At 47.6% G+C, this 16,518-nt stretch overlaps 1 protein-coding gene and 1 long non-coding RNA gene across 2 annotated transcripts; one reads left to right on the top strand and one right to left on the bottom strand.

Annotated features, from left to right (window-relative positions):
• Positions 1-671: 671 nt before the first annotated feature.
• On the top strand, positions 672-8,162 carry LOC148123387 (beta/gamma crystallin domain-containing protein 2-like). The gene is made up of 4 exons (XM_087910618.1): positions 672-770; positions 6,943-7,101; positions 7,765-7,924; positions 8,012-8,162. The coding sequence occupies exons 1-4, from the start codon at positions 672-674 to the stop codon at positions 8,101-8,103; spliced, it is 510 nt and encodes a 169-aa protein (XP_087766744.1). The 3' UTR covers positions 8,104-8,162.
• A 1,397-nt stretch (positions 8,163-9,559) lies between these two features.
• Positions 9,560-11,308, bottom strand: LOC148123386 (uncharacterized). The gene is made up of 2 exons (XR_015738101.1): positions 11,174-11,308; positions 9,560-10,079 (listed from the first exon to the last, which is right to left on the bottom strand). It is a non-coding gene; the product is annotated as an uncharacterized LOC148123386 (long non-coding RNA).
• Between the last annotated feature and the right edge of the window lie 5,210 nt (positions 11,309-16,518).

Here is a 16,518-nt window from a genome sequence, read left to right as displayed (position 1 = left end):
CCCAGGCCCCATTCACATCTCCTAATTGAATTGGTCTGCAAGGAAATGCAAACACTGGTAACATTAAATCTGCTGATGCTATTAAAGGGTATTTGTGGTGGTCAGGGTCAACTGTCATCCTGAGAGACCTAGGAGACAAGCCCCCAGGCACACCTGTGAGATCATCTATGAAGGCTAACCTATGAGAGTGTCTGTGAGGGATTGTCTCGTTACAGGTATTGACATGGGTAAATCAAAATACTTGTGAGAGGCCCATTCCATGTGCAGTGTGCCCTGCACTGTGTGTGGGGAGAGATGGAGCTGAGTAACAGCATGCATTCCTCATTCTCTGTTCCCTGAGTGTGCATGTGATGTGACTGGGTGATTCAAGCTTCTGCCAACTTAGCTCCCACCATGATGGACTGTACCCCTCAACTGTGAGCCTGAATAAACACGCAATTGCTTCTCTGTCTTAGCACAGCAATGGGAAGAGAAACTGTGACAGTGGTCAAGAGGCCCCTGCTGGAGGAAGTAGAAGCTGGGCAATGGCTTTTAGTTAGGGCTGTACATCATTGAGGGAATTTCTCAGCTTGCATAAACCTATATTCCTTTCCTGGGGAAAAGGGACAGCATGTTCATGAGACTTGGGCTTGGGTATTCTGGAAAACTCCCATGTGATTCCCACATCCTACATGTCAGGAAACAGTGACCTGAAGCACAGAGACATAGAGACATTAGAGGCTGAAAGAGAACTCAGTGTGATGGGCATGTCAGTGAACTGTTTCTGCAAGGTGCGAACAGAAAGGTCCTCAGGAAGAAATTGCTGACAAATAGCTACCTTTTAAAAGACTGACAGTAACAGTGCTGTGAGCATGGGCATGACGAGCACACGCGTGGCACTAGGAGTACACACTGGTACAGGCACTCTGGAGGAAAGTTTGAGAAGTTCTCATAAAGTCAAACATTTCTACAACCCAGGCATCTTACTGGATCATGAGATATTTATCAAAAACACATAAACAGGCACACAAAGAGTTATACATGAATGTTCATAGCATCATAATTCATAACAACCAATAATTTTAAAACTCCATCAACAGAGAAACTAAACAGATCATCATGTGTCCACAGGATAAAATACTCAGCTACTGTTAAAGAGATAACAGTGTAAAATGAAATTATGAATCCTGCTGGGAAATGTGGCACACACCTGAGAACTTGAGCCCAGAAGGTCTAAGTCATCCTAAACAGAGGAGAACACCATCTCAGAAACAGAAGATGCGGAAGTGGTGAGATGGCTCCAGAATTAAGAATACTTGCTTCTCTAGAAAAGAAGTTCCCAACACATGTGGGGGTGGCTCACAACGACCTGTGACTCAGTACCAGAGAATGAAACATGCTCTTCTGGCCTCTGTGTATGTGTGCACACATGTATTGCATACACACACACACACACACACACACACACACACACACACACACACTTAAAATAAGTCTTTTAAGATAAATTTTGACAATACTGCCCCCATGCACAGCAAGTCACACACACAAAGAGCACATGATGATATTCAAATTTCCGAAAGCAGATAATTCTAATTTATAGTGCTAAGAATTCACACTTGAAGGGGCCAATGAGATAGCGTGGGTTAATGACTCTGGTTTTCTTCCAAAGAACCCATATTCCATTCCCAGCACCCACAGCTCACAGCCATCTGTAATCTCTGTTCTAAGGAAGCAAGACTCTTCTAGCTTCCTTGGGCACCAAAGCACATAGTGGTGCAGTGCACAGGAGAACATGCAGACAAAACACACATACACATAAAATTTTTTATTACTTTTAAAAAGAAATTGACATTTGCAGGTGGGATATACTGCAAAGGTATACAAAGAGATTTGGGAGTCAAATCATACACCGTAATTCAGGTGGCAATTTCACATTTACCAAAACTTGGGGTGTAAACTGTCATGGTGGTTAGTGAGGAGACTAATGCAATACAGCAGGATTGCTGGAGCCCAAGAGTTTGGGATCGGCTTAGGCTACATAGCAAGGCCCTTGATACAAAACAAAATGAAACAAAACAAAACAAAACAAACAAATGAAAGAAACGCATAGACTGGAGAGTAGCCCCAAGAGAGGACGCAGGACTGAAATGATGAAGCCTTGGAGAGTGAGGCCAACATCTCATAAACAAATCACAGCACCAAGACAGAGGTACACATCAACAGATTTGAATTTTATCCCATTTTTCTCTTTCTATGCACACACTTATATTGGAGGAAGACATTGCCATGACATTAATGTGGAGGCCAGAGAACAGCTGTGAGACTCAGGACTCTCCTTCCACCACGTGGGCCCCAGGGATCCACTCAGTTCATCAGACTTGATGATCCTCTATCTCAATTTTATTATGTATATATGTTCTGGGTAGGGGTGCAGAGAATGCACATGTGAGTGAAGGTGCTTCAGAGATCAGAAATCTCACATCCCCCTGGATCTGGAGTTACAGGCTGCTGTGAGCTACCTCATATGGGTCATGGAAACCAAACTGGAGCCCTCTGGGAGAGCAGTTTGTACCTGTACACTTAATGGCTAAGCCATCTCTTCAGCCCTTGTCTCAGTTTTCAATGACAAAATATGTACCTAATTCAATCTATGAGATACAAACACCAATACTCACATTCTACTGCTGTGTAATAAATTAGCATATTTAGACCAAAATTTCCTTTTATTATTTAAAGACCAGGTGAGTCTGATTCCTTAACATCCAGCTACCATTTCTGGAAGAGCTAAGATTACAGGTTTGTGTACCTCCTCTTCCTTATTTTAGAAAGTCCTGGGGATCAAACTCAGGATCTCTGGTATGACAGACTGACCCTCTATCCACTGAGCTACATAGTTCCCACAGCATCCACCATGTGTAGATGCTTAAATACTTGTTAGTTCACCAATTCACCAGTTCAGAGATTGAGTTGGCTTTGCCCTGACAGGTGGAGACCCATCCAAGGTCTTGCTTGGCCTATGATCACCTCCATTTTAGCAAAGGAGAGTTTATGTCAGTAGATTACATCTACAAAGGCCATCTCGTCTAGATTAAACAAAATCAGCTGCTTTATACACACAAAAACATCTTCCAAATCCTGATCACCACAAGTTAATGTAACCATGGGCATGAGGCAGGATCTGAACAATGTTCTATTTTCGGGCAGAGGGGCCAGCTGAGGATTCTGTGCAGCACCTCGTGCACAGCCCTGCTCTCAGGGAGCTCTTTCAGGGTCCTGATCTGAAAAATCAAGCAATGAAGCCAAACAACTGAGTGATGTAATGTGAAACAGGAGAGACCTCCGCTGTGTCCTTTTGCCATGCCAGAGTACACACAGCTGGGTGTAGGAGTATTCATTTGTGATCCCAGTATTTGAGAAGCTGATGCAGGAGGACTACCAAAAGTACCAGGCATCATGATCTACATAGTGAAAACCAAGCCAGCCTGAGCTACATGGCAAGATGCTGTCTCAAAAAACAACAACAATAAAAATAACCTGTAGACTTAAGCAGAGAGTCTGTGTTCACACGAGTTCATGTTACACTCACAGTGCCAGAGCTGGGACACAAGACTGCACACGTGATAGGTTAGTGCCCTACCACTGAGTACAACCCAACCCTAACAACTGAGCTTATTCTCATCATAGCTCAGGAGATACAAAATCAAAGTGTCAGCAAATTGTGTTGTTTACTTTTATTACTTTTGTTTTTCTTTATTAAATATTTTATGTGAATTTTGTAATTTTTAAAATCAAAATGTAATTAAATAATCCCCAGCTCCCTCTCAAACTCATAGCCTCTTTTAAATGAAATTTATTTTTAACTGATACAAAAACATAAAACTGTACAGAATAATGAGATATAGAAATCTACTAGCTAAAGTGTAAACATGGAAAAAATAAAGACGCCTAGAGGCATGGGAAAGCGCTTCAGTTCACGAAGACTGGGCCTCCTGCAGCCACAGAGGCTAAGTTCATTCTCATGTGTCTCTAATCTTCATTTCATAGACCCGTGTGAATACCACACCCGTGGCAAGTTACATGCAACAGATGGTTCCATAGTAAAAGCACTTATTACTTAGCAGAGGACCAAGTTTTGATGCCCAGCCCCTATATGGTAGCTCATAACCATCTATCTCTCCAGTTTCAGGGATAATGATGCCCTCTTCTGACCTCTGCAAGCACCAGGCATGCATGTGATACACATGCAGACATACAGGGAAAACACGCATGCACATACAAATAAAAATAAACCTTTAAAAACATTTTAAGGTGTAGAAAGACACCCAGGCCAATCTTTGGCCTCCACACATGCACACACAGATGAGTTCACCTACACACACGCATAGACACACACACACACACCATACAAATACTTAGCAGAAAGAGAAGAAGGAAGGCAAGAAGGACTCCTTTTCTGACACCCTGGGAAAAGATCTGACAAATATTCCCTGTAAGGAAGATCAAGACACTGTTCACAGCAAGCACTTAAACTAACCCTGAAAAACTAAAGTTGTATAAGGTTGAAAGGCATCCTGGAGACAGGGCACTCACTTAACAAGACCAAGACTTAGGTTTAGCCCCCATCACTGCAACAAACACAAAAAGAGGAGCTCAATGATAGCTCAGTGAGTGAGTACCACTTGTCATGTGAGCACGGGGACCCTAGTTTGTTCTCATGTCAAAAGCTGGACATTAGTGACTGTGATAACTCTGCTGGAGAGGTAGACAGGCGAATTGCAGGGGCACAGGCAAGTTCCAAGTTCAAGGAGAGATCCTGTCTCAATAAAGAAAAGAAGAAATAATAAAGAAAGAAAGAAAAATGGAGGGAGGGAGAGATGAAGGGAGGGAGGGACAGAGAGAGGGAGGGAAAGAAAGGAAGAAGGAAAGAAGGAAGAAGGGAGGGAGAAGAGAGGGAGGAGAGGGGAGGGGAGAGGAGGCGAGGAGAGGAGAGGCGATGAGAGGAGAGGAGAGGTGAGGCAAGGAGAGGCGATGAGAGGGGAGGAGAGGCGAGGAGAGGAGAAGAGGTCTCTGGGAGTTAATGCCCGGCCTGGTTTATGGAGTAAGTTCCATGCCAGCTAGTGAGCTCCTGTCTGAAAAAAGAAAAGTGCTGGCTGCTCTTAACAAGAACCTGGATTCAGTTCCCCAAACCACATAGAGGCTCAAAATTGTCTGTAACCCCAGTTCTAAGGGATCTGACACCCAACCTGAACTCCATAGGCACTGAGCACACACAGGGTACACAGATGTCCATGCAAACAAAACACTCATATCCATATCAATAGATAATTCTTTTAATCCTGATTGTTTTTTTTAATAGTGTAGGGGAACACAAAGAGAAAGTAAATGAGAAAAACAAGCTTGGCCTGAAACAGTGACTGATGAAGTGAGCGATGAGTAAATGTAACATCATTTAGAACTACTTGAAGTTTTCCAGATAGTTATAAGTCCCTGCTCTCTAGAAGCTGGCAAAGCAGTCAGATGTCCTAACAAACAAAAGTACTACGCTATGAAAGCCTCCAGGACAGCAAGTGATCCGGGACAGATAGAGTGGAAGGTATCACTTAAGTCCCCTTTGATCAGGACCTTTACAGACATCCCAGACCAAAGTGCAGACAGGTGGGGCAGAAATGGTACCACTCCGCCCTTTGCATGACTTACTTGCAGTCACACTGGTGACACACCAGGTCACAGAGCCTGACCTTGTGTGCTGGATTCCTGTTCCTGAGTCCCAGCTGCTGGGAGACCTCAACCAAGTTCTGTACATCTCTGCTCCTCAGATTCTCTATATGAAGCAGGAACCATAGCAGTTTATACTTAAGGTGGATTGTGTCAAAAGTCAAGAAGTTAATCATTGTGCAAATGCCTACGAGACAGTTTGTGGATAAAAAATGTTACCTATCACCAATGCAACTGGCATATCTACCCAGAACAATGCCACATGTTTTGAAAACCTCAACTCATTTATTTGTTACATACTTCCTCTGTTAGACTAAAAATTTGCAGAAACTACATTTTTAAGAAAGACTTTATCAAAGAGGGAAGGGTACATGCCACAGAGCACATGTGGAGGTCAGAGGACAACTTTGGTTTTCTCTTTTCACCTTTACAGACATTCTGGACATCACAATCAGGCCATTAGGTTTACCCACTCAGCCATCTGGTCAACCCTGTAGAGACTATATTTGATTTGTCTCTATATTCCCAGAACCTAGTCTAAGTTATACCCATAGCAGAGCCTGGTGGCAACTCCCTTTCCAGGTGGCAAGGGAGAAACTAAAAACAGCCGACTCACAACCTCTTTATTACCAGTTATCTGCTCCAGTCCTGCCATTTGGGGGCTTTCCTCGTTGTTTCCATGACTGTCACCTCTAATGAAGGCCCTGCCGATGCCGGCTGAGCCCGTTCTGATCTCTGGCTCTCTAGTGTCACTGCATTTCTCTTTAGCTTTAGCATGCATGCATTTCTGTGTGTGTGTGCGTGAGCACTCACATGTGTATATGTGTATATGTGTGTGCATGCATGCATTTGTATTATTACAATTAGCTGTACCTGTAGCAAGCATAGGTACTTAGTACTGAACAGACTAGGGGGATCTTTGTGTCAATTATGATGTGTGAATGTGATGACTGCATGAACCTGTGGAATTGCTTGTGCTTTCTGTAAACTGTGCCACCTTGTGGAGTGTGGGTACATCAGCCAGGCACCCTAGATACATGTGTAGGTATCTATGGTCACAGAACTGTGCACATGTGTTATGCATGTGCCCTCAGGATGGGTATATAAAGAAGGTGTGATTTAGAAGCAGGGTCAGGAAAAGTTTGGAGGCAAGGAGAGTTTAGGGGTGTGGGTCTTCTGGAGGGCTCAGGGTTGAGGGTGGTGGGCACCCCTGGCTGCAGACTCTCAGCCTCTCCTTGTCCGCAGCACCGAGCCTACTTCCGCCTCTGGAATGCGGCGCTAGGGGGATTCCTGTCAGTGCCTGATCGTGTGGAGGACATGAAAGCAGGCCGTGTGGTGGTCTCTGAGCCCCGAGCTGGGGGCAGCTGCGTCTGGTACTATGAAGAGGGACTGCTGAAGAACCAGGTAAAGATTCCGGAACTGGTTCTGCTGAGCTCCAGGTTTGCCACCCTGCTTTGCAAAGTCTCCGCCCAGTTATATCCAAAATGCATGGAGGAAGTAGAGAATGCGGCCTCTTTTATTTTTCTCATGTTGAACCTTCCAAAACCCAGTATTTAGGGCTGGAGAAGTGACATAGCAGCTAAAAGCACTTGTTTTTGCAGAGGACCTGGGTTCAGGTCCCAGCACAAAAATGATGCCTCATAGCCACCCCTAGCTCCATTTCCAGGGGATCTGATGCCCTCTTCTGACCTCTGTGGGTACCAGGCATATATGTGGTGCACAGATTTACATTCAGGAAAAACCTTCATAAAATAAATAAATCTAAAAAGGATAAAGAGACTTACCTAGGGCTACAGTTGTAATAGCCAACATTCAAAACCAGCTTATTAGCTGGGTATGGTGGCACATGCCTTCAATCTCAGCACTCAGGAGGCAGAAGCAGTTGGATATTTGTAAGATCAAGGCCAGCCTGGTCTATATAGTAAGCTCCAGGCCAGCCAAGGCTACATAGTGAGACACTGTCTCAAAGACAAAACAAGCAACAAAAATCCAGTGTCTGAAGGACAGCTTGAGCTTGGGAGATTTCCTGTGGGGAATGCAATGTCTAATGATCTGCTGGGTCCTCAGGTGGCCCCCACCATGAGCCTACAGGTGATTGGACCTCCTAGCCCAGGCTCCAAAGTAGTACTCTGGGCCAAGAGCCGCCTACCACGCCAAACTTGGAGCATCAGTGAATTGGGTCACATCTGCAGCCAGATGTTTGAAGGCCAGATCCTCGATGTGAAGGGTAACGTAGGCTGGGGGGGGGGCACCCAAGAGGACTCGAGACAGTGCTGTCTCCGGCACCCTGACCACCTCTGAATCTCCCCCTCAGGTGGCCGAGGTTATGACCGGGACCACGTGGTGCTCTGGGAACCAAACAAGAAGAACAGGCCTTCCCAGATCTGGACTGTCTACGTACTTTGAACCAGTTCCAACCCATTTCCTGCTGGAGGCTTTTGCTGGGATGAAATGTTTTTTCTAGATCTCAGCTGTTTTCTATCACGCTGTCAGGTGTTGTCATGTCTTTGCACCCTGCCTTTGGGAGAGAGATGGTCCCCGTTACCCTTCTGACCCGCTCCAGGTTGGCTTCTCTCTTTGTACAGCCTTCCCTTGCCACCAGAGGGAGCTCCAGAACCAGACTAACTAGTGTGCCACCCAGTTCTGCCTCCCTGACTGTGGGGGCGGGGCACAACCATTAACCAAAGCCCTGTATCCCATCCCAGTGCAGGTTTCTTTCTCTCTGCCCCCCCCCCCCTCCCGACAGGGTTTCTCTGTGTTGCTTTCCAGTGCAGGTTTCTGATGGGTGTTCCGGAACGGAAGTGGAGGTCTGTGCTACTTGAAGAAGCACCCCTAGTTGACACACACACGGGGAGGGAAGGAGTTAGCCAGGCCAAATAGAGAAAACAGAGGAAAGTATTCTAGGAATACAGAGGAAAGTATTCTAGGAATACAGATGTGTCCATGGGTGAGAACTTCAAGGTTCAGGGTGTGAGCCCACAGTGGGCATGGCAAGAGAGATGAGGGGGTCTTCACCCAAGAAGCCTTGTCCTGGGCTCCTCCTTGCTTCTTCCAACTCTAGTCACAAAGCATGGAGGCTTGACTTTGATCCAGAAACCAGAAGGGGCTGGGTCCCTAGCTAGAGGACAGGTCAGGCTGTCAGAAGGGGCTGGGTCCCTAGCTAGGGGACAGGTCAGGCTGTCAGAAGGGGCTGGGTCCCTAGCTAGGGGACAGACAGGTCAGGCTGTCAGAGGCCCGGAGCTGTAGTCACTTTCCAGTCCTCTGGGCATAGGTTCCTGCGAAGACACAGAGGCAGGGGCCTTGGTTACCAGTCTGGGCTCCCTGTCACTTTGCAGCCCCAAGCCCAGGAGGGGAAGCAGTTAGAGGAGCCTGGCTGTCCTTCCTGCCTTCCCTGGCTGTGAGTGTGGGTGGCAACACTTGCTAGCCCCGTGATGGACAGACAAGTCATGAGATGCCCTTCCATGAACCCTCCCAGACACGGGGGTGCTTCTGGGTCTACAGCACTCCAATTGGGGGTTTTGAGAGAAACGGAGCCAAGATGTGATGTCCCCACATCTGTCATTATGAAGACACCTGGGTCATGGGGGTGGGATACAGCCTGAAAAGTGTTGTGTGGGGCAGGGGGTAGAGCTGGGTCCGTCACTCCCAAGTACCAGGCACAAGTGAAGCAAATACAACTAACGGTGGCAGTGAGGGTGACAGTTTCCTGTCCTTGTCTCTGCAAGGTGGCTCTAAGTTAGGGAACCTGGGGGAGGTGCCATCTTGGTGCCACCTTCCCTGCACATGGCCACAGAAAGCTAACGTTGCTGCACACATGCCTCCTGAGGTCGGTAATAACCAGTGACCACATGGGAGGCCCAGCTAAGCATAAGTAGAACTTTATTGAGCCCCAGCTGGGTGTCACTTGCCCCCTTCCACCAGCCCCTCCCCATTTTGGCCATTGGCTGTCAATTTTCACTTCCTGGGCTCTCTGGTGTTAACACTTTCCAAAGACTGGGTTGGGGTGTTTCTTGCTACTGATGGTGGCAGCTGTTTGAGGAGCACAGGGCTGTAGAAGCAACATCATCACCTCAGCCGAGGTAGAGGAGGCACATTAAGGTGTTGGCAAAGAGGAAGAAACTGCAGGAATCCACATCGATGAGTGAGGAGGCCCCACTCTTTGGGGGTTTCGCAGGGGGTTTATTGACTACAGAAGTTTTGGGGGCTACCTCCTTGTTAGTCACAGGAGCAGGACGAGGGTTAGTGGCCAGAGCAGAACGAGGAGGAGTGACCACAGCAGAACGAGGAGGAGTGGCCGTAGGAGCAGGACCAGGACGAGGGGGGGTAGTGGCCGCATTGGGATTCACATTGGTGTTATTATCTCCCAAGACTCCCATTTGTATCTGCAAGAGAATTGCCATGCTCAGGAAGATTTGAATCTCGTGTTAAGAACCCATCCCCTTTGTGCCCTTCCCCAACGCTAGGCCTCTGCATCCTCTGTCATAGGCCCTGTTGGATGTTTGGCTTCTTGTCCCGTCACAGGTGGTGATAAAGTCGTCTCTGTCCCTGTCATTCTCCCACCGCACAGACATTTCCTGTCACTTTTCAGGCCACCAGATCTTCCAGCACAGAGGGAAGCAGAAGCCCCCATTGCCCTTCTGAGCCTGAGGAATGGTTTCCCCTCCCAGAAACACGGGGGCACTTTTGGGTCTGTGGTACCCCACTTTGGAATTTGGTCTCTTGTCAGGAAGAGTCCACCATGGCTGGGAGTATGACATTAGACCGGGCTGAATGGAAAGGTCGCTGGCAGAGTATAGGGTGGAGACAAGCAGCTGCCGGTTGTCTTGGATGCTTGATTGAGTGGCCACTGAAGCCGCTCCAGATGGGAATCAAACTAGCTTTGGGGCCAGTTTAAGTGCCCGTGATGCTTGGTCGAGATGTTCTTGATAAAGAACTTGATGGCTCCATTCTTGTGTTAATCAGGTCCCTCTGGGCACATGGGTGCCATGAAGGCTGCCTCACCTCCCAGAGTGGCAGTTGATTGGGAGACTTCTGCCTCTGCATTCCCACACACCCAGGCTTCCCTATACCAGGGGCAGGGGACAACCCCCTGCTGCCTATGGCAGTCTGTCAGACATCTGCTCACCCCTACCAAAGGACTGTGGCTTGCAGCTCTCCTCAGCAGAGTATCCTCTCCATACCACATGATCCAGAATTGCACAAAACCCTCTGAGTGCCTCCATGTACCTGACAGCCTGTGAGGTTTCCTCACATGGCACCATGGGCTTCCCAGAGGGCAGATGGACGGCCACTAAGAGGAGTGGAAGCCCAGGCACACAGGCCCTCCTGTATCTCAGGTTTCCTGTTGGTAACCGTCTATCTCAGTCACTGTGGTTGAAGACTGGCTCCCCCAGGAACTTATTCCCTCCCTGACCCCAGCCTAGTCCATCAGTGGGGATCTGGGGATGAAGGCAAGGGCCCTCAGGACTGTCTTTACCTGAACCACAACCAACAGACTGACGGTAGCGAGGAAGAGGAGGCTGTTCATCCTGGACCTTCCCGGGCTCTGGTAGCAGCTGTGGAGATGAGCTCAGGGCTAGCTGCAGGCCTCTTTGAGTTTGGCTGCTTTTGAGCTAGAAGGCAGAGGAAATAGCGAGGGGTAAAGGGAGGGAAGAAGGAGGGCTTGGGGGCGGGGAAGGGAACTACCTTCTTTCAAACCTGGGGGTGGATGAAACTAGCCTCAAGGTTCCAAGACCTGGTATGTGAATTCTGAGTTCTCAAAAGCACAGGCAGGAGATGAGGGGCAACAAGAGGTCAACGACAGGGTGTTCCCTGAGCTTGGAACCACGTGTCCTGGTCAGGGAATATTGCTTTCATCATTTGACAACTCGGACCTCAGCCTGAGGCTGAATCACTGAGTCTTTTAACAACAACAAATAATAATAATTGCCGCTGCTGGAGCATCAGATGCAGTGTTAGTCCTTTTCCTTTCCTTTCCTTTCCTTTCCTCCCCTTCCCTTCCCTTCCCTTTCCTTTTTTTTTCTTTTTTCTGACTGTCCTAGAACTCCCTCTGCAGAGCAGGCTGGCCTTGAACTCACAGAGATGGCTTGAGTGCTGGGATTAAAGGCATCGGCCACTACCACCCCAGTGATAATCCTTATTTTGAGGGTTTGAATTCAGGATCCTCCTGTCTCAGCCTGCTGGGTGCTGGAACTGCAGGCCTGCATCACCCTGCTGGCTAATAACTTATTTTTAAAAAGCACCAAAAAGGGACTGGAGAAATAACTCAGCAGTTAAGAGCCCCGGCTGCTCTTCTAGAAGACCTGGGTTCAACTCCCAGCACCTATATGGCAGCTCACAACCATCTGTAACTTCAGTTCTAGATACCCTCACACAGACATATATGCAGGCAAAACATCAATGTACATAAAATAAAAATAAATCATTAAGAAAAAAAAAAGAAAGATAACAAGCCTGCCTCTGCTTCCTGAGTACTAGGATCAAAGGGGTGTGTCATCACTATTTGTTTTAACACTAGCCAAGAATGGTGAAGCAGCTGCCGGTTGTTTTGGATGCTTGATTGAGCGGCTGCTGAAGCCTCTCCAGATGGGAATCAAACTAGCTTTGGGGCCAGTTTAAGTGCCCGTGATGCTTGGTCGAGATGTTCTTGATCTAGAACTTGATGGCCCCTTCTGGAGTCTCTTAAGACTTCGTGTTTTGGGATTTGAGTGAAGAAAGGAGCTGAGTCACTCAGGGCGCTCTGAGAGGGCACAATTGGGAGGAGAGCAGGTGAACTCAGTCTGGAACCCGGGAACTGGGAGATGGCAGCTGTGGCTCTCTGCTGTGGCAGCGCTATGGAAAAGTCCCCAAAACTGTTTGGAGAGCGCCCTAACTTACACATTTAAAAAAAAAGCAAAACCAAAACTGTGGTCTCAGTGATACTGGGCAATAATTATCCCCTTTTGGCTGATAAAAAAAAAATGACTTGTCAAGTTCAACAATTATTTGAACTTGAGTTCAGGTCTGTCCGATGCCTTTGCCATGTATGAAACTTCCAGGGCTATTCTCAGGTGTACTGATGGAAGTGTCTTATTTGCTGCTGTTTCATTTTCCCTTTAATGTGGTGCTGAGGATCAAAGGACCTCACCCAAGCTAGCCAAGTAGTCGCCAGTCTCTGATTAAATCTTGAATCCCTATTCCACTTCCTCTGCTGGGCAGCCCAGCTCCTGCCTCACCCATTTTCTCTGGCTTAGTCTATTTGGTGTCTCATTTGCTTGCCAGAGGATAAAGGGGATTCCCCTTGTCTTCCCTCATATGGGTCAGGGCCTTTGTCACAAGTTTAGGTAAAATCTGAGTGGGCCTTAGGGACCTCGATCTGTGATAAAGCTAAGAGGGATAAAGAAGTAAGGCTCAAGCTTAAGTGGGGGGGGGGGGGGGTGACGTTCCCCTGTCCCATTGGTCACCTCTTTTGCTCTTTCACCTTCAGTCCTGAGGTTCTCAGCTGCTGTATATGTAATAAATAAATAACTTTTTTAAAAAAACTTATTTTTATTTAGTTATTTTTTCTCAGCACTGGGTATTGAACCCACGACTGCACACTAAGCATGTGCTCTACTACTGACCACTCCTGGAACTATTAGCTCGCAAAGCCCCTAAGTTTCCTTTTCGGATCCTGAGATGTGAGGTATGAGGTGAAGCTTCCACTGGTGAGGGTGTAGTGCAGTGTACTGTGGGACGGAGCATGAGGGTTCTGGGAACGTCTTTAAGAGTCATGAAGGCTTGGACATGCAGAGATGTCTCTGTCTGTCCATAACCAAGAAAGGATGTAGGGTTTCAAGCATTTGCCTCTCTTGGCCTCTGAGCAGCTTTGTTCTGTCTTGACAGTATAGAATAGATAGAAGCCTGGTTGCCACGCTGAGAGAGCTCTATGAAAGCCCCACTTGACAGATGGGAAAACTGAGGTAAGGCAAAGACAATGCTAGGACTACAGGCTTGACTTCCCAATGGCTGTTCTCCTTCTCTAGGTGGACTCCTAAGCCTGACAGAGCAGGAGAGTTAGTTGTCCACGTGCCCAGCGCCTCTTCTTAGGTCTGGAGGCCAAATTCCTCAGTATAAAGACCAAGCCTCCCACCCCCAGCCTTCTGCCCTCATTGGGTAACACTGCCCTGTGTATACCACTTCCTAGCTAGCCTCACCCACAGCTGCCTGGCTTTGCCCTCGCTGCCTCAGCCTCAGGAAATGAGAGCAGGCATTTCCTCTGCCTTTCCCCCATATTCACACACAAAGCTCCTCCCCAGAGAAAGTTTCCACTTCCTCTGTAAAACTCTTTCCAAGATAGAGGGGTCCCTTCACCTTCAAGAGCTGAGTCTTCCGAGCTGGGGTGCAGCTCGGTAGATACTTCCCCCGAAGGCCCTAGGACTTGATTTTCATGCCCTGCAGCACCTAAAACCAAGTGTAGTGGTACACCCCGTGATCTCAGCACTCTGGAGAGTTAGAGGTTCAAGGTCATCCTCGGCTACGTAGTGAATTTGAGACCACACTGAGCTGCCTAAGACCTTGTCTCAAAACAAAACAAGACACAAATCAACAGACAACAAAAGATTGTACCTTCTTTTGTGATCTGGTCTAGGACTTGACACCTCTCCAACCCAGCAGAGGGTAGGACATGGGGCTAACGGGTGTCAGGGACGTCTGAAAGGATGAGTGAGGCTAAGGTGTCCACTTTCACCCCGTTGCCAAGCCTTGACACCGATTGGCCAGGCTACCATGGGCAATCCCTGGCTCTATACTGAGGAGTTGGGGTGCACAAAAGAAGTATGGGCTGAGAGAGTAGAGGCTGTGTTTGGGCTCCTGAAAGTATTTGTCTCTTCCAAAAGAAATACCTAAGAAAATGAACAGACCTAGGCAGTGGTGCCTTCGCCTTCATTCCTGGAACTCGGAAGGCAGAGGCAGGCAGAACTCCAAGTTTGAGGCCAGCCTGGTCTACAGAGTGAATTCCAGGATAGCCACCCAGGGCTACACAGAGAAACCCTGCCTCGAAAACAAACAAACAAATAAACAAACAAAAACAAACAAACAAAAGCCCCGCTATCCCACCCACACACCAAAAAAAAAAAAAAGGAAAAGGAAAATAAAAGAAAAAAAAAGAAAAACAGAAAAAGGAAAGAAAAAAAGAGACCCAAACAAGCAGATAAGTTCTCCACTTGGTCTCTGGGTAGCAGGATGAAGGTTTGAAATTATCTTGGTCAGGGTTTCTATTGCACCAGGACCAAAAAACAAGTTGGGGAGGAAAGGGTTGATTTGGTTTTCACACTTCCATGTTGTGGTCCATCACTGAAGGAAGTTGGGACAGGAAGTCAAGCAGGGCAGGAACCTGGAGGCAGAAGCTGATGCAGAGGCCATGGAGGAGTGCTGCTTACTGGCTTGCTCTTCATGACTTGGTCAGTCTGTTTCCTTATAGAACCCAGGTCCACCAGCCCAGGAACAGAAACACCCATCATGGCCTGGGCCTTCCCCTCTCAATCACTAATTAAGAAAATGCCTTACTGCTGGATTTTTTTTTTTTTTGCTGTCGTTGTATTGTTTTGTTCGTTTTGTTTGTTTGTTTGTTTTTTGAGACAGGGTTTCTCTGTGTAACAGCCTTGGCTATTCTGGAACTCACTCTGTAAACCAGACTGTCCTTGAACCCACAGAGATCTGCCTGCCTCTGCCTCCCGAGTGCTGGAATTAAAGGCGTGAGCTACTACTCGGCTCACAGCTGGAACTTTTGGAGGCATTTTCTCAGCTGAAGTTCCCCCGTTGCAGGTGACCCTAGCTTGTGTCACACTGACAGAAGATCGCCAGCAGGACAGTGAGACAGGAAACAGCAGCTCAGCTTTCGCGGGGACGGAGCAAGACACAAATGACAGAAGCAGTGAAGACGAGTGTTTCATGGACGGGTCTAGATAATAGAATTATCAATATGACTTTTGAGCAACTGCACCTGGAGTTTTCAAAGACATATAAGACAAGACAGCTGAAATATCAGAACTGGCAAATATAGTCGTGCCCCCCTCCTTTGGTTTTTTGAGACAGAATTTCTCTGTGCTTGTCCTGGAACTCACTCTTGTTGACCAGGCTGGCCTCGAACTCACAGAGATCCGCCTTCCTCTGCCCCCCCCCCCCCGCTGGGATTAAAGGCATGCGCCACCACTGCCCAGCGGAAGTACAGAATTATCAGAACCCAGCAGACAGGGTCGACCTCAGATTGCACTCAACTGAAGTGCGAGGCAGATCACAGGACATACTCACTGTTTCTCAAATACCCGCTGTGTGCCTGCTACTGGTTTTTGTTTAGGCCTTGAGGACACAGCAGTAAACAGAAAGACACTGTCCCTACTCATGGAGCTGATGTTCAAATGGGGAAGACAAAAAAGGCCGGCAATATTCTCTGAATGTGGCTGGCCCGGAGTCTTTCTGAAAAGCCATTGACAATGACACTGGGACTTGTTTCCTCTGCATATACTGGATTTTGGGGATCCAGTCTGTTTGGATACTCACCTTCCTGGACCTGGAGGGAGGGGGGAGGAACTTGAACTTCCCACAGGGCAGGAAACCCTGACTGTCCTTAGGGACGAAGAGGGAGGAGGAGAGGGAGTTGGGGGAGTGGGAGGGTGTTGGGAGGAGGGGCGGAAATGGAAACTTTTATAATTTAATAAAATTACTTTCTTAAAAAAAAAAAAGGCCGGCAATTTCAGGTTTCAATAAATATTGAAGAAATAAGGATGTGAGAAGAGAGAAATGGAGAAAGTGCATCCAGACAAGTGGTCAGGACTGGCCACTCAGAGGAACTGTTAATGCTCA

This window comes from Myodes glareolus, chromosome 1, assembly GCF_982192425.1.
Source record: "Myodes glareolus chromosome 1, mMyoGla1.1, whole genome shotgun sequence".
Taxonomy (NCBI): domain Eukaryota; kingdom Metazoa; phylum Chordata; class Mammalia; order Rodentia; family Cricetidae; genus Myodes; species Myodes glareolus.
The sequence above is the reverse complement of the archived record's forward strand: the minus strand, read 5'-3'. Positions and strand labels throughout refer to the sequence as shown.

What these genes read in the sequence shown, in the direction of transcription:
- LOC148123387 (XM_087910618.1), top strand. Translation starts at nt 672, where the DNA reads ATGTCAGGAAACAGTGACCTGAAGCACAGAGACATAGAGACATTAGAG. An exon ending in CAGTGAACTGTTTCTGCAAG is followed by an intron (nt 771 to 6,942) that starts GTGCGAACAGAA and finishes CCTTGTCCGCAG; the next exon opens with CACCGAGCCTACTTCCGCCT. An exon ending in CCAGATCCTCGATGTGAAGG is followed by an intron (nt 7,925 to 8,011) that starts GTAACGTAGGCT and finishes TCTCCCCCTCAG; the next exon opens with GTGGCCGAGGTTATGACCGG.